General features: G+C 40.1%; 1 protein-coding gene across 5 annotated transcripts in view; it reads right to left on the bottom strand.

Annotated features, from left to right (window-relative positions):
* The window catches only part of LOC114936466 (uncharacterized), a 283,336-nt gene that overhangs the window by 7,688 nt on the left and 251,573 nt on the right, over positions 1-24,075 (bottom strand). For all 5 annotated transcript variants that reach the window (XM_085486143.1, XM_085486139.1, XM_085486140.1 and 2 more), the window contains 2 exons: positions 10,117-10,365; positions 4,658-4,772 (listed from right to left, as the gene is read on the bottom strand). In XM_085486143.1, the coding sequence (XP_085342269.1) occupies positions 4,658-4,772; positions 10,117-10,365 (364 nt within the window). The remainder of the gene's footprint in view (positions 1-4,657; positions 4,773-10,116; positions 10,366-24,075) is intronic.

Genomic DNA, 24,075 nt, shown 5'->3' with positions numbered 1-24,075 from the left:
TTAGAATTTATCCTGAAAACCATGGTAATCGTGGAACAATATTGGAAGAATTTATATATAAGAGTTTCTATGATTAATATTTACTACAATAAAAAATATTAATATATACTACAATAAGATATAAAACATATTCGATTAATTTTACTAAGTACACGCAAATGTAATATGTACCTAATGTAATGTAAAATTCTTCCAATATCATATCGTATCATATCATATTATATCATTGTCCCTCGATTATCATATATGATTTTCAAGGTAAATTTTAAGAGAAATTTCCCTTCGTGCAGATATATATTTTTAATAAGCTTGATTAATGCTCAATAAAGCGTCAATGAAAATAATATAACATTTCTCTAAATAACCTTATAATTTAGAAAAAATAATTATTTTCAAAATCATATTTATTAGATGAAAGAAAATTTTAATTATTCATTATTATATCTTTGAAAAGCAGCAGCTTTTCTTTATAATGACTGATAGTAAATACATAATGCATCTATAAAATTTCTTCTTACATTTCATTTTTAAAATAATTATCGAACGCGAGAAAAAAATCTCGAAATACTTCATATTTACGATCATGGAAAAGCTGCATTTGATTTTGATTCATAAGATATATATTTTCCCTTTTGCTAACAATAAAGAGCGACGCGTAATGCTTGCGAGACGTTTTGCGTTTCCGAGTGAAATAAAGGGACGCACAGATTTTATAGAAAACTGTGAAACGAAAAGCGGAAAAACGGAAGAGAGTTCTTCCTCTTTCTCGCCAGCGTGCGTAAACGGGGGCGTATATATGCGCGTTCGAAATAAAAGGATCTTTTGCCGCCTCTTTTTTTCCTTGATTCGCCCTTCATCCCCGACAATGGCTGTCGCGAATTTTCTGCTCTCTTTCAGCTGCCGTTCCGCACACTACGACGGTTTTTGTTTTCCTTTGGCTTTACGTATATATAATTGAAGAGAGGAAAAAAAGAATAAAACGTGGAGAGGATTGGCTGAAGCAACAACATACGTCGTATCGTGTTCTCTCTCTCTCCGTTCGCGCAATAAAAATTTTTCGGTACGTTTTGTATCTCTAAAAATAACAATATTTAAATTTCAAAAAAGCGTGCGTACTGGTACGTCACAGCATATCCTGAGAATGGTGGGTTTGCTGGAATAACTACATTTAAATTTCAAAAAGCGCTCATGCCGTTCTAGTTATAATGTATTCCGTAGTCCGGTGGACTGACTCAATTTTTACGAAAGCGCGCGGATGACAGAGTATTATAACCGAGCAGGGACATGAAATACATTCGGCCCACATGCCACGCGCCGAATAAATGGAAAAAAAATATTAGTGGAATTTTTTTCGATAATAATCACTCTGATCAGAAATATCCAATGAAATGCAAAAACTTTGTATCTTCTTTTTTTTCGCGCAAATGTAAAAAGGGGATTAATATTTTTGCGAGTTAATCAAAATATTATGTAGCGATTCACATAAAACTTTTTATAGACAAAATTATTTTTCAAAGTTTTACTCTCAAAGGAAAAATCCAATAATTTGTAATCATATAATTTTGAAATTTGCAATAGAAAAAAAAGCAAATGTATTTTATTATATATACTATTTTTATGTAATTTATTCGAAGCTACAATTAATTAATGGAGAGAAAAAAACGTATCTTTTCATTTATTTAGACTAAAGCAATCTATACACAATTGTTCATTTCGCACTTGGCGGTCTATCGTGCGCCATAATAAATCTGCTGCTACTGAAATCGCAGCATACTGAAAAATATATTCTACGGCGTGCACAATCGTTCATGGTAGCCGTACAACTCGGCGGAAATAAATGCGTGCATATCCTGGACGCCGCGGGGGGCGAAAAGAGGAAATGGGATTCGCCGAGTGTACAGCTGTATCGCGACGAAACTTTTCCACGACGATTTCATGAATATCTGGCCTTCGTTCTGGCTTCGAGCCGATTCTTTTTATATTACTTTTTTGGCCATTATACCATACCGTACAATTCACCATACTCTCTACACATTTTTATCACACGTAGCGTATAATTAGCGGTTCTCAAGTGAGATTTTCTTACAAATGAGAGTACTATGAATTTTTTCTTTTTCATCACGACGTGATCGATGTTGTGATAAAAATTATGTTTCTTATAAATTCATGAAATCACCCCTAATTTTATCCCCGGCCTATAACACGCAAACTTACAGAGCTTAAATTCTCAAAAGTTTATAGGTGATTTCGTGTATGAAGCATCGAGTATCCCCTTTGTAGTTTGTAAAAAATACATCGAGCTTTGCTCGATTTTATCGATCAACGCGCGCAAAAGGCATGCGAAACTTATGCATTTACATAAACCGTGAATTCCATGACCGTCCATGTACATGTGCCAGCGTTATCGGAACACACTGACGTGGGACTGCGTGATATTTTTACAAATTGCCAATCATCGATCGCGGCGAGGCAAATTGCTTCCAACGAGGCAGACGCGCGGGCCTGTCTCTGACCTGTCCGATCTGCACTTCGAATGGAAATTGTTGTGGTCGATGCAGCAGCAGCAGCAGCAGCAGCGAAAAAGCCGAGAGAACAAAGCGAAGCTTCGTTTGCTCTGATAATCCACGTATCTACATGTGATATAGTTTCACACGGCCGTACATACTAGAAATCGCACACTTTCTCTATACAAATCCTTTATCAACCCTGACATTTTCTTAGCGAAAACGTGATTTAACACGTAATAATTCTGCGCATCTCTTTTTAAAAAATATTCAATCTTAAAGTATCTTAATATATATAGATAAAACTCTTTCTCAATTTAAATGTGTTAAATATTTTACACATTAGCAATAATTTGAACACCGATTCAAATTATAATGATCGTCATTTTTATTAGAGACCATTGATATATTTATTTACGAAGAATTAAATTCGACCCATAGCAACAATCGTTTCGATGTATGTCAAAGGTTTAATTCTTTGTTTGATTTATCGCATGATTGTTATCAGACACCCCTGCGCGTTCTTTGATGCACGCGAAGCGTCCGATAGACGATATTTTGCTGGACGACCAGCATAACCGAGCGCGCTCCCATCCTCTCGCAACCCTTTGTCAAAAATGTACACCAGCGCCGTTGCACAACCAAATAACGTGGCATTCCCCTGCATCGTAAACGACATATCGCGCCGAACTAGCACACGCTCTCGCCAGCAAATTATTTATCGATCGATCTTGTTGTGCGGCCACTTTCGAGGCTTTCAAAAAATAATGCCCGACAACAACGGCTGGGTTAAATGACTGTCAACAATTCCCCAGCGCGCCAATGGGGACGACGTTGTGTAGACATCAGTTCCTATTGTGCGCTGATTAATAATCGTTCGTGATCGAATATTCATAGAATTTTCGAGTCCATCGTGCGGCAGGGCAGGCACGAAAAGAAGTTTGCGGCGTCGCGGCTAATAATCGATCTATACTACTTAAAACAGTACCGCTTCTCGTACCGTCTGCTCGCGCGCGTGATTTTTTACTATCGCAAAATTTAATATGCAACAATCACTACTTTTTTCAGTCTATTTAAAGAAAACAATCATTTAAATTATTTTTTCGTCAGTATAAAAAATCTAGAAATTTTTTGGAGAATTTTTTAAATGCATTTATTTTGCGAAATGCAAACACATTCGCAAATTAAATTTTTAAAAAATTCCGAGAACGAGAGCGAACGTTTTGATTACGTTCTGACCTACTTGATAAAATCAAGTTAGAATCAGAACGTGTGCAGATTCTAATATCAATTATTTTCCTGCGATTATTTTGGACCGTCGAGAGTTAACGATCAACAATTATCCGCACATGTCCACAGAGATATGCGCACACCCGGGCGATTATTTTGCGCTTATTTCGGGTTTACGGCTGCCGAGACGAAAGGAACCGTACCGCGGAAGGCGCCGAGTCGGATCGTCCCTCGTCGTTCTTGGCAGATGCCGAGGCGAAATCGCGCATAAATCGCTAACGACGCGCACTTTGTTACAAAAGCACGGGCCTGGTGCCCGCGCCGACCCGTTCTGTTACTGCCGCCAGGCTTGATTTATCGCGCTAACGTGGACAATGCGAGAAATATTCTGGCGTGTTCGCTTCGTAAATCACGGTTCTTCGGCAGTCCATACACTGCATGCCCCCATAGAGAGGAGGACCCCGCGAAATATCGCGAAAGGCGGGAGGGAAAGGTTCTGGCAAATGCACGTACACACACACACACACACATATATATATATATATATGAGAGAGAAAGAGCGGAGAACAGGATGAACGGGCACAAAACGGGAGATACACGATCGAATCGGGATACGCGTCCGTAAATCAGCGCCGGAATCGCATTCGTGGATTCTGTGTTCTCAGCATCGTTCGCCGGAACACTGTATTAATTCTTTTTTTTTCACCGCAGTTATGACACGCGTATATGTATACCTTCGGGATTCTAAATGGAACAATGACGTCGTGTTCGACCGTATTGCATCGAGAGATACATCTTTTCGGCTCGCGAAAACGCGAGTGGTAACTTTTATTATCGACATGACGTGTGATTAATGTAACATCGCGTTAGTATATGAACGATGCAAACACGACTGATATATATTTTTGAAAGAATAATCTTACCTGTTGTTCTCTTCTGTATGATCTTCTCTTCGATGAGCGCTCTGACGCTGACCGATGCAGTCTGTAAAGGCGGTCCGATGACTTCTTTCTTCTCGCTCTTCTTGTTCTCCGCATCCTGTAACACGCAAATAAAAAGAGACGCTTCGTTAAAAAAAAAAATAGTCGCGTGATAAAAATAGAGTACCGACAATATATCAATTTTCGAGGTGTATAAATTTCCAGTCAAAGATCTAAATTATCGTTAAGAGAAAAAATTGCATAAATCGATGTTCTATCGCGCGAAAAGGCGACTATTATTGCGAATATTTGGCACATCGAAGAGCGCCTCTTAGCTGATTGTAGGCGAATATTGTGAAATCTGATTAGTTAACGCAACTTCGCTCAAGCTTATTCAGAGAACTCATATAGTCTAACCAGAATCTTCATTGGTCTCTCGGTCGCGGAGGACTCGTGACGAGAGAACCTAGATTAGAAGCTCAAATCACGGGCAAATTGACGCGCAGGGTACTACCTTGAGGGAGGTGTGTATAGATAGACTACAATGAAGGAGAGCGAGAGGAGCCAGAGATGCACGCTAATCACTGAGCAAGGCTAATTGAGGCGCCCATTGGATTATATCCTAATGGAATCTCTGGTGCGCGCGATTCACCATCGTGTAATACATCCCGTCGAAAGATACTCTACGTCGTTTCTGGATACTTGCGAAGTGTCTGGATACTAGTTTCAACGGCTTTCAATAAACCTGAATTACGAAAGTTGGATCCTTCACATATCCAAATACAGTCAAATTGAAAAATATTAAATTACAAAATACATCACACTCTCTTTCACAATTAAAAAGGTTTTAATTGCTCAACGCGCTATTGGAAATTTCTAAGAACATATCATAAAATTATCTTTCTATTAATTTATGTTACATATCGATGTATTGAAAAAAAGTCAAAGTCCGCGAAATTTTCGCGGACATTCATTCGCAAGCATTTTTTCTCGTTTCGCATTTCGCGGGATGAGAAGTTCTTGAATCTCACGACCTTATTGCGAAAGCTATCGGTCCTAACTTTATTAAGCGCGAAAATTCCTTTAAAGTCCGCGTAATTTTTTTCGTTAAGACGCGTGAAAGTTATATTACTTAAAGTTTCCGCGAGTCGTATACGCGTCGTGCAAGTGAATTTCGCGACTCATAGGACTCTCGCTGTCTCTTCCCTCGCTGCATCTACCGATCGGCCTCTCTCTCTCTCTCTCCGCGAGTTTCAGCGGGGACACGTTTATAATTAGCATACTAATACCGTCGAGGGTGCCACGCGCATACATTTCCCGCATCTGCATCTCGCCCTTAGCAGCGACTGCGCGAACAATATATCAGCCGCGGATACACAACACATGCGTCATCATCTTCATCAAACCTTAATGACCCGAGCACGTGCGATGCGTGCGACGGTCGTCATCTCGACGTGGTCTTCAATTTCCTATCTTCGATGCGTACTTACGCATCCGCGGCCACATTTATATATGCATGTATGTGTATATATATAAAATATGTATTATGTGTGCGTGTATCACGCCTCCCGTGAAATTGAACTCTGTCTTTGACGGGGCATACACCGCTCGCTCGCTTCATGAATATTGATCAACGGCCGTTAATACGCGGAATTGATTGCAGAACGTTCGCCGCGCCGATCCCCCGGACTCATCAATTCGATCCGTGTCGATTCCAGTTACTAGAGTTATCCGGCGGCCGCTATCCTCCGCGAGTAGACGTTTGTAAATTCCTTTTTTTTTTTTTTTTTTGTATGAATTATTTTTACGCGTTCGAAAAAAATGTGTTATCTTGATTTATTGACATATTTATAATTCTGCATTATTCTTTTAACGCTCTTGTATAAAACTACAATATTTTTTGCGCAGCTCTACGGAGAGAAGAATATTATAGTATCTATCTCTGTCAGTCAGCGCTTTGTCTTGATTAATCAATATATCTATCAGCATTCTATTTTACGAGATAGCACGCGCAAGTATCGGTACAATTCAGTCAGAGAGAAGACACGTAGACCATGTTTTTTCGAGCGCGATTACAAAGAAGCGATTAATGAACGACGCTGCGCCGTGTAACAATTTCCGATATTTCTTGTTCTTATCTCGGCCATCGGCGGGGCATCGATCAATCGAAAATCCATAGCGCGCGTATGTTTTCCAACAATTCCTACCTCCGGACGATCAATCGTGCTACACGTCAACTACTTACAGAAAATAAATCTGAAACGCGTCGGCGCAGATTTATTGCTGACGATTTATCGCTCCGAAAAATCATTCGTCACGCGGCGGTACAATGTAATGAAAAACGGCCGTGGCAGTCCGGGGAGCGGCATATGCGGGCGATTTCTCCGGAAATACAACAAATTACATGCCCGTAATTCGCTCTAAAGCTCACACAGACTACATGTCTATCTGCGGGCCCCGAAAGAGCGGTTCCCTCCACCCTCGCCGCGGGATTAACAGCAGCTGTGCCACTTAACGAATCCAAACGCGCGGTCGCTAACTCCTCTCACCGCGGACGTGCACCCTAAACAACAACGAGCGCGGTTTCACAGCGCACGAGGTTCTCTGCCTACAACTCGCCGAGTTTTCGTGTTTCGGTGCCCCTTTTCCGCGTACGTATACGACATGCATTAGTATATATATCCGGCTTTATATATCCCAATTCGAAGGACCATCGAAACTTTTCAATAATTCCGTGCGGTCGGTACCCGCGCTTGGGCAAAAAGCTCGACCGCAGGAAAGAGGGATATACATATACATAGCTACCGGATAGAGCTTTCGTGATAGCGGAATGTCCGTCGGTCTTGCCGGTCGAACATGAACGAACGAATGCAATGGTGAAAGGAAAGGAGAGAAGAGAAGTTAAAGGGCAGACATGGGGGCAGAAGGCGAAGGCGGTATCGCGGTGAAAACTCGGGTGCTCGAAACGAGAACAGAGCGCCATTGAAAACCCCGACCGTAACCAGTCAGATTCAATCTGCATAATGGAGAAAGCTCGAGACAATGTTTGTACGGGGTTCTCCGCGCGTGCTAGGTTTCTCTTCCGTCTCTTTCTCTCTCTCTCTCTCTCTACTCTCTTTGTCTTTTTTCCCTCGGGCTGTGTTGAATCATTTCTCTCTCTCTCTCTTTCCTCTTCTCTTTTCCATTCCCGATCAGCAGACTCGCTGCGGATTGGTTCGGGTGGAACCAAAGAGCTTGTTAATGGGTTCATTTGGATTCGATCATCGCCTTACCTTTCCCATCCACCGATGCTACGTCTCCCTTCGCTTGTCCGCGCTTTATCTCGCCTTCGCTGATTTACTCACTCTCATACCCGTTTCGTTCCAATCTTTACTTTATCGAGTCGTTATCGACTCGGGTCTTTCCATCCGCCGCGTCGCTTACGTAGCGATGAATGGAATAAGAAGAAATGGGACGAATCAGAACGGGGGAGACGAGGGAGAAATGTTAGGCGAGCGTTAAAAATGTTGAGATTGAAAAATTAATTTGACGTATTTGTTAGGATTGCGGAAAATACGTCGGAAAAGCGGTCCAAGATTTAATAAGAGCGAGTGTCATGTACACACGAAGAATATTGGAAACAAATCATTTGATATTTAATAAATGTGTTAATAAATACTGTCCTTCACATTTCTAAAGAAACGTTTTTAAATTTCAGCAGTACCTATAACATTTTTAGATTAAATGTAGAGTGATTTATAGAAAAATGAAAAAAAAAAAAATTTTTTTTTTAGAAAATCGTTATTTAAAGCTCTGAAGAAAATGTCGGTTTTTGTCGAAAAACAATTTTAATCTATAAGAATTTGAAATATTTTTCATTTCTGTCTTCACGTCCAACTATAAAATATATGTTAGATGTACGTATCCGTAAAAGTTAGATTGGACTTTTCCTATAACTTTCTCAAAACTTTTATATTTCGCAATCGTGTGGTAAAGCTTCACGAGTTGAAAAAAAAAACGTCTTGATTTATGCACGGCGATTCAATACGTCGATTATAATTCTTCTTGCTTTTTGCCTTGCCTTTTAATACCCGCGACCGGTTTATTCCCATCCATTCCCCAGCACGAGTTACGTCATCGTCTTTCAATTGCAGAATAAAGAACATCTCCGGTTCGCCATTTGCCATCCTTCTTTCCCCTTCCTCTTCGCCACCGGAATCGGATGAAAAAGAGGAAAAAAAACTTTTGTCCGACGAGTTTTTCAGCACTTTTCTAAACGACGCAGCCTTCGTTAAGACATTTTTAATCAGTGAGAGAAGAGCTTCGGAGAGGTAGAAAGACGGGGATGAACGAAAAGAGAGAGGGAGAGAGAGAGAGAACATTCGCGGAATTGCTGATCTTTCTATTTCAATGGCTGCAACAACCCCTTACTCCCTGACCTTATTAAGAACACCGCTGTCCTTCGTTTCGGAAGCTCGAGGGGTGAAAAGAGAAAGGAAAGGGAGAGCAAAGTGTGCTAAAATCGCGCGGATCATCGAGGCGATCTCTATTCTCTTATATCACTTTTTGCCATTTTCTTTGCGCCCTCGTCGCGGCGATTATCACCCTCGAGGATGCATCCTCGAGTATCGCGTACCTCGAGACGACGACGACGACGCCTTGATGAGATTTTCATAGAAACGCTGGTTGATTATTCGGATGCAACGCAAGCAAGCAAGCAAGCAAGCGCGTGAGCGTGATTTCGCACGATTGCGAATTCATATGGTGATGCAACCGTCGGCGCGCTATAACTTTGGCGGAACCGCGCCGAGATTTTCTCGAATATTAAAGTTCCCGTGCCGAAAATGAAGTTTCGACGGCGACGCGCTCGCGCGGATGCAAATGAAATAAGTCGCCGCCGCGCGAGATGAGTTCCTTTATTCCAAAGAAATTACCAGGTCCGAAAGAAAGTACAACGTATGATCCCACGTCTATTACATTTCATCCTTTTTGATATATATTTTCGTTATTAAAGTAATATCTGATAGTTGTTTCTCTTTAAATATTTAATAATATCCGGTTTTCTCTCCGAGAGAAAAACAGTTAATATATGCTAAGCAGATAGAAAAATTTATAATATGTTTAAGATATCAGCTACAGTATTTAATTCCTTTTATATCGAATATATGCAAAATATATAGTGAATTGGGTCACATAAAGGTATATAGCTTTTACGCGTAACTTTAATTATTTTGTTTTGCGCGGAGAATTAGGGACGCATTATATATTATTCTGATAACGCTTTTCGTAATCGTTACATTTAAAATACATGAGGAAAGCGGCATAAATTACGAGATAAAACATTATTAGAATATTTTACAGCGCCAATCCCTCCCTCCTTTACGTCCTTCTTATCGAGCTCTTAGCCCATAATACCATAAATCCGCATAAATACATAAACGAGTGCTTCCACGAGCGTTATCCTTATCAAATATGGAATTTACCTTTTTGAAGTAACCACCGTGGAGTCTCATATGGCCATTAAGGGCCGGTATGTTTTTAAATTTTCGATGGCACAGATTGCACTCCACCGGTTTCGGCTCGGTTTGGGACTTGTTGGAAGTAGCGACCGTACCGGGAGATGACGAATTTCCGGGAGACGGGCTACCCTTCCCCACATTTCCGTTTCCCGGTGAGCCGACCTGTTGTTGTTGCTGTTGCTGCTGCTGCTGCTGCGCTTGCTGTTGTTGTTGCTGCAAGCAATAAAAGACAGCATTCTTAAATAATACATATTACTAGCGAAAGACGCTAATAAATGTTTGTTATTATTCACCATTTGCAATACTGCAATCGTTTTTCTTTTTGCATCGAACATATCATCTGACACATTGAAAATATTCTCTACATTTTAATTTTTCAGCATACATTATTACGAGAAGACAGTTGTAATTAATATTGAAAAATAAAAAGACGCGATAGATGTGATAAATAATTGTAAAAATGTATTGAATCTTGTCCTTCTATAACATAGTCGAATGTCTATAAAATATCTGGAACAAAATGATCTCATTAACTCCGACGGTGGTACATAACCAGGAGAGTCCGCGTTAAACCGAGAATAATTGAATAAAGGGAGAATTTCCTTTATGGCATCTTCTTTTATTACGGCGCGTTATGTCTAGCTTAATGCCGAAAGATTTTTAGAGCCAAGACACACGATCCTTTCTCCCGGCGTGGCGTATCTCCATTTCGCCTCGTCGGATCGCGTTTTCGCGTTCTCTTTAAAGGAGAGAACGGGGGAAAAGGGATACGAAATTCCAGCCGAACGATAACGTAGCACGCGTAATACTAATACGACTATATATGCAAAAGTTACCGGTCTCTGCCCGCCGGTTAAGCTCTTCTCGAGGGCCGAGAACCGTTCCTCTTCCACTTGCTTCGGAGCCTTGTAGAAACTCCGCAACTTCGTAAGCGCGTAAGAGGGAATAGAGACGGGAGAATTGCTAACTACAGATCGGAGAACGTTGCACGCCCGCTACACAATTTGCATCCCTCCCGGACGATACGTGGATCGTCCGGGGACGTGAGATACGGCGCGCGAGAGAACGCTCGAGACTGTGTTGTATTATACTCGTATTATAACTTTGCTTTTGTATTTTAGCTCAGACGGTCTTAATGCTTCCCTCGTAAGATTCTACAATACATGACACTCGGGATTTCATCCCGATGCAAATGTGTTGATTTCGAAACGCGCGCATGTTCTCAATAATTTCTCTTTCGAACGTGCAATATTACATTACAAATGTGAGTCAGGGACTTCTACATTAATCAAGTTTTCTTAATTTATTCTCAATGGAAAGTATAAGGACTCGTCATTTATGTGATGTGATTATTTCGTATAAAAAGAGAGAGATTTATTTTCATTATATTTTATCCTATTCCTCAATCATAATTATATAGCTGTATGCGTATATTAATTACGGATATATGTTTCTGTTTCAGTTGGAGAACATAAATTCTCATGAGGCTCGAGATTACATCGTGTGCATCTCTCTCTCTCTCTCTCTCTCTCTCCTATTCTCTGGCTCGCCCGTGTACTTCATACGAGTTTACTTCCTTTACGCCTCCTTTTGCGGCGTGCAAAACTCCTGTCGTATAAGTTCGAGAATTGCTACGAGAAGAGCGAAGTTGCTTCCTCTTCCATCAAGTCTTCCGGAAGAGTCGAGAATTCTAAGCTTAGTCGTAAGTACATATTCGATGTTGCCGGCGGGCATGTCTGGATAAGAGCTTTGAAAATTTAATAACTGTAAGTAGATCCAATACTCGATATCCTGTGGAAGGAACTTAAAAGGTCGCGCAGTTAAAGTGCGGAAGTAAAATATGGCAAGTATCGGTGAATCTTATTTTAACAAAGAATTTTTGGGGCAAAACAGAAAATTCATATTTTATCTAAATAAAATAATATACCATTTTCACTATATACCTATAATATAACTTGAAATAATTGAAATATTATGATGTTTGTTTTAATTTTAAACATATTACACTATTAATATAAAACTGAGGTCTCGGGAAAGACTTTTTAAATTGATACAGCAAGAAAATGCTTCGTGTGTTGAATAATATTGCGCGATTCTTGCCGCATTATATCATATACACCATTTGAAATTATTTACTGATAAATCATTAACGGGTCAATTTGCCGGTTTAATTTTAATATAAAAAAACGTTCGCATTCACATCGTTTTGCTCCTCTTGATTTGCAAGCGGAACTATACGTAGCCACACGTGCCTCGTACGTGAGAGGCATTCAACAAAGCGAAAGAGCAAGAAGCCACGTACACATGCAAACTACTCGTCATGTGTCTCACCCTTCTCTATAATCCTCACCCTTCTTTGCTCAATAATAGCGGAACGTTACTCAAGTCCTTCTACTATCTCTTCTTACTGAAAATAATTCGCCGTCGTATTTGTTTCTACACGACAAAACTCTGCTAACTTCAATCTAAAAATAGAGAAATCGAGAAACGGAAATTACCGACTTGCATATCTATTTTTAATTTAAGAATTCAGCACAATCAGTCTCTTAGTTTTATAGGAATATTATATATATAAAGAAAAAGACGCGTTTTATGCAAAAAAAATTATAATTTTTTTTATAGACGAAACTTAGAGAAAATTCTTATAGACACGTAAACTTCATATCTTTCATCAACCTTTATACCAAATATCGTAAGCTTAATATATAGAGGATAGCATTAAGGGCTTTATTTAAAGGGAAAGAAACATATTTCTGAAGGTAAGTCACGAAAAATAAAGGATGACGAAGGTAAAGAAGTACGCGAAAAAGAATAGCAGCAAGTCTTCATAAAGGTAAGATCACCCGCGGCACGAACTACGTAATTAAGTGAAAAAGAACCGCAAGAACGACGTAAGATGTGGCTATAGTATAATCAAAGGGAATGACGCTCTGTTAGCACATAATTAAAATATTAAAAGTAATTTCTCATCGAATTTATTTTTTGCACGAAAAAAGTGTAGTCGGAAAAAATGCAAATTAAGAAAAAGCTTTTTACATCGATTTTTATCGATAAAAATCGATGTAAAAAGAAAAGTGCCAAATGATGGACATCGCGAAAAGATTACGATTGAATTTCCGTAGTTACGTGTATTAATTATTTCACAGCTCTAATAAATTATACATTCCGTTATTTATTTTAAAGTTTTTGTAAAATAAATATAGTTTGCATTATTAAATTTATTTTATCCATTATTTGCGTATCTTCTGATATTAGAAGAATGTAAATGTTCCCATGCTACGACATAGTAATACATTATCATTGAGAGGGATTTAAAGTGTCAAAAGCACTAACTCTCTCGTACTTAGGCTTTAAGCACTAAACATTAATCTTGACATGCACTAAAGAAAAATGCATAGAAAATTATCAACATTAATTTGTCACGCTTCACTCAGATTCGATCATTTTTCTCTGCTTTTTATCATATTAAAAGGCATAATCCATCGTGATTCGATGGTAATCAACGCGGTTCATTCGCAGCTCCGATGCGCAACCTACGCGAACGAGTTTAACTTAACACTTGGCTCTTTTACGCGAAGAATCGTTCTGATAAAATCGGTTTAATTCGCCCGTCGACGACTGCGATTATACTCCTTCTCGATTCCACTGCTATTTCGCTCTTCATCGCTCCGCTCATAGATCTGCGAGATAGAATCCATCGATCCTGCGTATGTTGCCTATGACGTACCACGCCCATCTTTCATAAAGTATCTACTCGATCGCGGCAGATATCTCATCAATGTCTGCAAACAATCTTTGATCCAAACGAGATCCTGAATTTTGTTTGAAACGAAGAGAGGGGAAGCTTTCACACCTTCGTCTCGTATTAAGGTATGACAACGTGTGTACTTGTCGAGATATTTTCTGTCACAAATAAAATTTGCCTCTCATCGCATGACGTTAAACACGAAAATGCGCAGAAGGCGAGAGAAAAAAGAGAAGTTACAAATGTAAAAAAACTTTTGTAATATACGAGAGTGTTATATTAGAATATTTATTTTAATAATATAAATGGTATTAGATTCATTATATTTTCCTATCTCGGTGCAACATAAAAAAAAAGACGTTAATTGGATTTTACGTTTATAAATCTATGTGTATGACCCAGATCGCTTTTACATTTTCCTTTTATATTTTTACCAAGAATTTCTTTTATAAAATAAAAAAGTGTCTGTGTAACGCTTAATGGTGTATAAAAATGTCTTGGTGGCTTCGCGTTTTCTCAACTTTCCGCGCTCGCATTAAAAGCCCGCTGAATAGCGCGATTCAACTCCTTCGAATTAATGCGGAATACGCGTTGAAAGTGCAAGAGACGCTCCGCGTGGCAAGTCCGCGATCACGACGTGCTCCTTTTGCGTTCGCCATTAGCGTTGCTTCGACAGTTTCGCTGCCGGGGAACGCGATTGTTCCAAGAAGCGTGTCGTTCCTCTTGCTCCTTCGAGAAGAGCCGCTACGCCGTTTCCCTCGGCAACGACTCAACCCGTTCAAGTACGACGGAAGCAAAATTACCGGCCGCTTTCCAGATCGGTGGTCCGCATAGCGAACAGAAATTCGGAGGTCCTATAGTCGCGCACGCGTCGTCTTCTGCGACTAGTCTAAACGTAACAATTTAGCTTTATAGCGAGACAAAGCAATAGAGGATTTATTGTTGGTCGATTATATTCTGCAGTAAACTAGAAGCAAATGAATTTAAATGAAAAATTACAAATATAGCGGTGAATCGATAATAAATGAAATATAGTAACATGATACGATTAGGAATAAAAATATTAATTCTGCGAATCAAGTGTATTTCTGTTTCTTCTTATGCTATTAATAATTGGGAACCAAATACCATTACGTAATCCCTTCTGTATATAAAATAATACGTACGTGTCAGATTTAAATTTATCTATTCAAATAAAATAAATATAATCCAACAATATCTACGTGAGATAAAATTATACGCGCGTCGATAAAATACCGTGTCAATTAATATATTTTCGTAAATGAATAAAAAATAGCAATTTGTAATTGAATTTTATTAAAGCGATATATTATAGAGAAAGAGAGAAATTTAAAATAGATATTTATATACGATAGCATAAAAGAGAGAACAGTCTAAGCACCGGAAATGGTGGATGGGTCGTTACTAGCGGCTTGCTCCTTGAGACGGTATCTTGGCTGGTCCTGGCATGTATGATTAAATTAGAACAATGCCGGCATAACTCGCCTAATGCGCGTTCATCCTCTTCCGCCGCAACCCGACCCCTACAACGCCTGCGTCGATTTACTAGTAGATGCTAGTAGTTTAGAAACTCTCCTTTGTCGTCGTCACCCTTTATCTATACTACTACTCTCTCTCCCTTTTTTTCTCAGTTTTCTCGTTCTTATGTTTATTTCTTCGTCGATTTATCGCCACTGATTCGGCATCTCGACGCGCTTACAATCTCACGGCAATCTGTAATTTTACAGCCTGCATGCTCGTTATGCAACAACAATGCGACTTCAATGTGACTACGTTGAATTAATCGTTTCCGCACGGTCCGCTTTTCGAAGAGATTGCACTAACGGATTAATCCTTTCACGTCTAATGGATTATACGTGATATTCTCATATATGTGTCATGACAAAATTCAACGGTCTTTGGCCTCAAAAAATTGTCAAGCAAAATTGATGTTTGCATGACGCACGTGCGAATTTTCATTTTTATTAATTTTATATTTTTAAAAAATTTAATTAAATTTGTGGACTTTTTTAAAACGTATAGGGCTGAATGTAGTTTAAAAGCATTTTGCAAAATTTGCAAAATTATAAGTTGCGCGTGGTTATTCATATTCGTGGAATTCATATTCGATTAAATAAAAAAAAAGAAGAGTATAACTTTTCGATTAAAAAATTAAATTTTGTCTCGTGCCAGCAGTTTCTAGTATTTTCGAGCGCAGTTATCGCTGAGCGGAATAACGAAATAATCAGATCGAATAAAGTATTACTGCCGGAAAAACTTTATGCCCTAGTTCCGTGACATCTTGTCTGAACGTGGCGGTTTTAAAATATCTTTTAATTGGACAAAACTGGAGATGTTCGTGTGGCGTTACAGCAAAGATACAAACGAAAAGGTAGAATGAAGATAAATATTAGACCTGAAACGCGAAATGAGAAAAATTGAGCAGTCCGAAAATGAAAATGGACATTTATTTGACAAATTTATCTCGTGTCTCGTAGTGTCAATTACTGTAATGAAAGTGATAATTCGAATAAAAATTGTAGAAGAATATGACGTGTATGTACACGTGGACGTTGTGGGTTATGCATATATCGCGATAATATACCTATACTACTGTAATTTTATATGATTTGCTTTATTCGTTGCACTCTCGTTTCTCGTTTCGAACAACAAACGCTATCAGATGTGGTTTGCATACATTTTTTTTACAATTTCGTACAATGCGATATTCCATTCAAACCTCTATCCAAAGATATCAGAAACTAAAAAGCTTTTTATATACGACGGATTATAAAACCGAGATAAATATTCTCATGTCAAATTTTTCGTCATCGTTTTGATTAAAATCAAATACATATTCTTTTTGTTATTAAAACACTTGAAATAAATGCTTCCGAATAAGACACTTTTCGGGGATATCTTGTACGTAAATAGAGCTTACAGAAATATTCTTTATATATGTATATGTATATATTCATCTTCGTCGATTAAAGGACTTTGTGAATGTGTGCATTCAGTTCACAGACTGCTGCTGTGACTCTTAGTAAAATTACGGCAAGCATACAAAACGGAGAAAGTTGGGACGACGAAAGTATTTCATTTCTCGGATGGAAATTCGTTCTCTTCGTCCTTTCTGCTTCTCGCATGAAAAGTCATATTATCCTGACGCAATCTATTAAAATTTTTGCTAGATTTGTTAAACTCGAAGGACGCGCTCAACTGGGAGAAAGATAGATCTTAGACGGTATGAAATTTAAAATTAGACAACATGAAAATGCAGGCACCGCGAAAGTTTATACCAATTTTTTCTCCATTTGGCACACCGAATCCACGTCTCGAAATCTGAAAAACCTACTAGAAGATAAACTAGAACAGGAAGTGTAATAAATCAAGGTAGGCTTTTGAATTACGCTAAGTGATCGAAAATAAAATAAATATCTGGCGAATTAAATTTTGAAGAGGTCAGTAAAGGTAATGCTCTCTCCTCTTTCGATTCGAAATAAAATTCTCGTTCGCGAATAAATAATTCACAACGCTGTCGATTCAACACTGCATTGCACGAAATGGGTAAATATACGTACGAGAAATTATCTCGAACGTCCGTGTTCTTTTTGCGCTTGAAAAAACATATTATGGAGAACGACTGAGAGCAAAAAGCTTATTACGCTCGCTGTATTATTAACCTATTCCCTTTGAGTTTCGTCGCGGCAAGAAGTATGCGCGGGATTTTATTTCGACAGAATCGGTGAATAAGAATTGTGAAAGAGAAAGAAGAACGTGAAAAGCATGCTGCTATATGCTTGTTATATGCTCGCGAACAAATACGTAGCTATCTACCTATCTCTGTAATCACCGTACTTAGATAGAATGTGCGTGGGAGATTTTGAGCTTCCATTGACATTTATAAAACATGAAACTGAGTAAAAAAAAAAACATCCAGAAAACTCATTTCCATCGATCTTACCTATTTAATATTCTCGCCAAACTAATATTTACTGTGCCGGGAGCGAGCTACAGATGTAAATATAATTACGGATATAACATTTTGTACAAAGAAAAAGTACGAGGAACCTGCTGAGTTTTTATTGTCGACTTTAGTGGTAGTTACCATTAATAAAATTGCTGATTAAATAATTGAAAAACGTGAAATTTTGCTTCTCTCTCTTTACAAACAATGTAGATTACAATTTTCCGAAATAGCATTCATTCTGTGGCTTATTTATCTTTGCGCCAAATCGTTTCTTTTGATATATATATTTAATTAAGCTCGCACAGCCTCAAAAAAACCTGCATATTTAAGTTTCACATTTAACCCTTAAAGCATGATAAATCATTGAACGCGTTTCACAACAATCTTACATAAACATAGTTGATGCAAAATTCCAAGTAGACCTGAAAAATACTATGAGTATTTCTGATCGCGTACGGTCCATTTTACGTGTAACGTGGTAACACGTGGGAAGGTGTTAAAAGCGACGAGAGAACGTACCGCAATTAAAGAGGCTGTCAACTGCAAAATGTATTAGCAAACGAAGCATGCGGAAACGGGGCGGCGCGGCGTCCGCTTTGCGTTTAATCGATTCCCTTTCGGCGGTAATCCGCGCGCCAAAACCGCACGTTAGCGAGAAGAAACGGGTTGCGGGCACGTGGGAGAGCAAAGGAGAACATTAGGTAGGTAGGTAGGTAGGTAGGTAGGTAGGTAGGTAGGTAGGTGGATATATATATATATATATAACTAGAGCGTAGGTGAGCGGAAGACGCGGGAAAACGCGTCACGGACGACGTCCCGCTGAGGTTCCGCGTTACACACAAGCGAATGCAAAGCAGAGGGAGCAAGAGAGAGAGAGAGAAAGGGAGAAGAGGACGGACGAGCGTAATTACGTTTTGTCGCTCGTCGCCCGGATTTCCTTTGTTACATTAGCCGCTCCCCGTATTCTACGGCGCCTAAAGCCCTGGGATACGACGTCGTCGGGAGGGACGAGAGAGCGCCGTTAATCTTTAACGACCTGAACACACCGGGATCGGCGGAAAGGGAGAGAAGTGTCCGATCTCTCGGTAGAAGAGAGCGTGGGAGGGCTCGAGAGAGGGCTTTGTAATCGAATCTCGCCTGCTCTCCTTTCCTCTCTCCTAGCTCTCTTTTCTTTTTCGTGGCTGCCGTTGCCCTCCTACGCGCTGCTTGCCCACCTAGACGATGCTCTGATCCAGTTTATGCGCGGTCAAAGCCGGCCGAGAAAGAATCCCGAGCGGGTCTTAAGTAGATTAGACGAGCGATACTTCTCTCGCTCGTATATATATATATATATATATATATATATTCTGACAAATATACAATCGCGGACGATGACAGATGGCCGCACCTTTTTACATCTTGAAAAACATTCATATTAAAAGATAAATGAATTTCTTTTGATGAATCTCTCGAACTGTCGTACAAAGTACATATTTATATTACGCGCTCCTCTTGGAATAGACTGTCCGAAGATGCGCTATATCTCTCTACTTTCCAAAGCCGTCTTTAACTATCCAAAAGGAGTAAGATTGCCCGTGTCCAACGTCGTTATTCAAGCGAGGCTTAGGGGGAAAGCAGCTTACGTTTAGCTGGATCACTCGACCGAATCGCGGCGATGGATCCAAAGGAGAGTGGCGTTACTCGCTCGTAATCCCCTAAAGAGGAGGAGAGCGCGCGATGTGCGGGAAGGCGCGAAGATTCCGAGTTACGTCGTTCGTTAACGCGGATCGGTGGCCAGATTCCGTCGACTTTGCCGCGTTATCTCGCTTCGAGGCTGACGTTCGAGTCGCGTCTATTCATTCTTCTTTCGTCGATCGCACGTTTTGTGTCTCGTGTATACATATACTTGTTTCACACTTTTTTTTATAGTCCAATTCTTTAAATTTTTCAAAGTGCAAGTTATCAACGTATCGTCATCAACACGGTTGAGTACCATGGCGAGATAATTCGAGCGACGATATCTTTAAAGCATTTCTCACGTGTTAAGACTAAAAAAAGAATTATTCGGTACATTTTGTACATATTACCATTATTATGACAAAATATAATTTCAAAGTATCTGAGTATCTCTGTTTGTTTACACGTATCTGTATTTGTATCGAGACACATTTAAAATGTATCTCACCCATCACTGTATACAGATATAGATGTATAGACACTTAGTCATGGAGTAAAGAGAGAGAGAAAGAGAGAAGAGGGAGAAGGAAATAATTCAGTGGGGGAGGATGAGAAAAGCGCGGGAGAGAGAACCCCCAAGGATGGCGGGGATCAGTAATGGAAACAGAATGGGATAATTCCGCGAGCCGCGGACGGACGCGGTAATTGCGAATAATTGCATTGTCTTCGAGTCGTTCGCCCGTCTCTCATGCCACGCTCATTCTGGTGCTCCTCTCTTTCACATCCCGAGCTTCTCTTCTCTACCCTTCTTCCCATCCCTCGTGCGCTTCCCTATCCGCTCTCGCTTCTCGGTGAATTGCTTCGGTACGAATTGAGAGTCGCCTGGTGGAAACTCTCTCATACCGATTAGGAAATCTCGTTCCGTCGTCTTTTCTGTCCACCAACGCGCGACGAGTCCATCGCGGTTTAATGCCACGTGGAAATTACCGCTCCGGTTGAAGAAACTACCGCTAAAAGAAGCTGCTGCCTGCCTCGTAATTGATTTCTTCGAGTCGATATTTTATCGGCGCATTCTCCGTTTTGCAATTATTATATTTCGTGCGATTCATCCCGTCGCGTTATTGCCCGAGTGAAAACTCGGGTAAATGATGGATGATAAAATACAGTTGAAGATGAATCTTATTATTTTATATCGAAGCTGAAGGAGGGAGGGATTGAGATGATCAACTATTCCTTCATGAGGCGAAGAAGGATGGTGGACCCCAACGACAGATTTTGCATTCCTACGCAAACTGCGGCACGCGCGAAGGCGACACGCCGGGATTTTGGATAATTCCGCGCACGCCTCCGGCGAGAAATAAATTTCCAACCGCGCGCGATCGAGACTGCGAGGCAAAAAGAAGAGGGGAGAGTCTCGAGAATACGTTTTCGAACGGGGGAAACTTGGTAAAGTACCTTCAATATGTTCAAAGTACGCTGAAGTTTCAGGCGTAGGATACGCCTGAAAAGATTCTCGCGCAAGCTCTATCCTTCGTACATATTTTACGCAGAGTGCCGCGATCTCGGGGATGCAAGCCGTGTTGAACAAACTGTTAAAATTCCTTCCACTTATATGTATGCGCTTTTAATTAACGTTGCAATGTAGCAACACATCGAACATATTGTACCCCCATACGCGTAAATATTGTAACGATTCAATTCTATTCGGTATAGCTTTCTATATATTCTCTTATTTATTTTGAACAGCTATTTTTCTAATGTTTATACATCGATGACTGAGCGAATATTGAGAAATCAAATTAGTGAAAATTTACACGGAAATGATTAATACGAATTGTATGATGACCGTGCAATTTCGATTCTGGTTCGAGTGAATCGTGCCATTATTTCGCTATGGATTCTATCCAGCCCGGGATATCATAAATAACCTCCCGACGCGAACTCGCAAAATGAATACAATAATTCATTACATAAATACATATTCATCAATTCATCGCGTTATCGAATAACTCATTATCGCTACGCGTGTAACATTTTCGCGACCTCGCGAGATTGTTCGCAAAATCTCTCTCGCACTTCGCATATATATATATATATATATATAGTCGCGCGGAAATTATATTTCTCATCACGGTTCATCCAAGTCCCGAACAAAGCGTGTCCCGCCTTAAACCGGTTGTACCAGTCGCTCGTTAATTCGCATCGTTGCCTCGCAACATCGTCCTCGTCGTCGCCGTTGTTCGACGAAAATTTTACCCGGACGATCCGACAGGTACATTTTGCATGCATTCCGCATGGCAATTATATGACGTGGCGCTTTAACGTTCCCGGACGACCAGCCAGCGTCCGGAAAAGGATCGTTCAATTTAGCCCCCGGACCTTTATTCCCGCGAATGGACGACGTCCAGAGAGCGACGCATAAGAGGGTGAAAGGATCGCTCTATCTCCCGGCCATCTCGAGTTCGAGTTTAACGTTCGCCCGTAAACTGGACGACGTGTCTAATTACCCGACGCAAAAGCCCACCCTTTCCCGCGAAATACGCCGGGCTCTGACCCCGCAATTCTGACGTTCTGACCCCTCGTTTTGCTGAGCTCGCGCGCGCGCGCGCGAGGCTTTTCTGTGAATGCGCACCTGCGAATGGAATAATTTTATACCGACGCCACGGTGTGTGTGTGTGTGTGTGTATGCCTGAGAGGCAAAATTCTTCCCGTTTGGCTAAACCGAGCAGCAAAGTTTAGGAAAATTTTTCCCGCTACGCGAAACGTCGAAAATTGTCCTCGAGAGAAATTTACCTCGGACTGCGAAATCAAATGCGATATTGTTTCGGTCTCGAAAATACGTTTGCGTAAGCTCTAGAATTTTCGCCGTTTTACTATAAAATATTCATTAACGGAATATATAATAGCATTACGATGTAATTGGAGAGTACACCATTTTTTTTTTCCTACGTATATAACGATAAATCTAAAAAGAACATATACATTTCAATACATCAAGTTGTAGGCGGGATTATTATCAACGCTTTTAGAAAAACCAAAAGCCAGCTATACTAATGGATGAATTGTTTGCTTCGTCAGCCGATACGATAGTAGACGAGATATACCACGAGAAAGGGGGGAAACAACAACACGAGCTGCAGCACTATGGACGAATGAGCGTGGACTTGATTGGTGTTCGGCATGGAATGGTTGGCAAGGAATACTGGCAGGAACCGGAATGGCAACTTGCTAATGAGGGATATGTATCACTTTTCCGATAGGTGGGGCGGATCGGTCGCTACTGGATGGTTGCAAACTGCAATCTGGGAATGCTGAATCGCCTCCGCGATCCAATGTACCGTGAATCGGGAACGGTAAATCACAATACAGCCATGACACAGAGGAGACACTTGTCAGGGCGACCGATCCGCAACGAAGATGGATCTCTAATCGAGAGCGCTTCGGAGATCCTTCGACTTCTTTTTGTTTATATATAACGTGGATTTTGAAATTCGCGAACGACGCGGTTTAGAGAGAATTCGCACACATTGATAAACAATCGGAAAGGTTGACAATTATTTTATTACTGAAAAATTGATGAAATATTGTTTGGGAAATGGTAAATCTCATCGTTTACCAATTTACACGCGTTTTCGCATATTGGCTCAACAAATTTCCCGCTAATTGTATGATCGACTTTGTAATTACCATAACAATTATCATAATTAGCGAAGCGGACGGAGCACGGTTTTCTAGGACTCTCGCGATTATCCCGTAGGAATTTGGACTTAGACTGGCGCTTAAGCATCCGCCATTAGTTTAATGGCCGTTTAAATACCGGGCTTTAAATAATAGCACCTAGTAAGCGCGCAATAGGGGAGATGTAAACAATGCTTTGTTCGTCTTTACAGACTGCCTGTAAATGCACTACGCGTATTACGATGCGTTTCCACAAGATTAAATGTAATAAATTCTACGCGATAAAGGACACGCTGCATTATTTGCCTCGTGATACTTAATCCGCGGACGCTAACTTTTGTGCATCTAAATCCATAATTATTACACACTCGTGTATTGCGAGTAATGGAGTATATAAATTGAAAAGAGAGAAACTTTACAACTAGAGAGGCTATAATTAATCTTAAAAAATGTTAAAGCACAAATAACAATAACTATGCATTACAAAATATTTATAACGCACAGAATAATATATTAATGTATAACATAATTAAAACTTAATCTTTGTCAGCTCTATATCCGTTTATCTTTGAGTACAGGCAGACACGCGCAACTTTCTCTATTCAACACGATTCGAATCACCTAAAGATAATCCGTTTCTCACTGTTCCTGTGTGGCGACAAATTTTTCCTCCCCTTAGCCAACACACTCGACTTTCGATCGCTCGAACGAGATACACGAGAAGCGCTGACCGGTAACCTCTCCTCCTGACACCGGATGCAGCGTTCCACCCTGCGAAATTACCCACACACAAAACCGCGTGCGCGTTCCTCTCCATCGCGTAATAGAATTTACGGTGCCAGCACACACACACACATATATATATATATATATA

This window comes from Nylanderia fulva, unplaced genomic scaffold (assembly GCF_048542155.1).
Source record: "Nylanderia fulva isolate GAGA-0341 unplaced genomic scaffold, ASM4854215v1 Scaffold40, whole genome shotgun sequence".
Lineage (NCBI taxonomy): Eukaryota > Metazoa > Arthropoda > Insecta > Hymenoptera > Formicidae > Nylanderia > Nylanderia fulva.
This window is presented reverse-complemented; position numbering and strand designations above follow the sequence as displayed.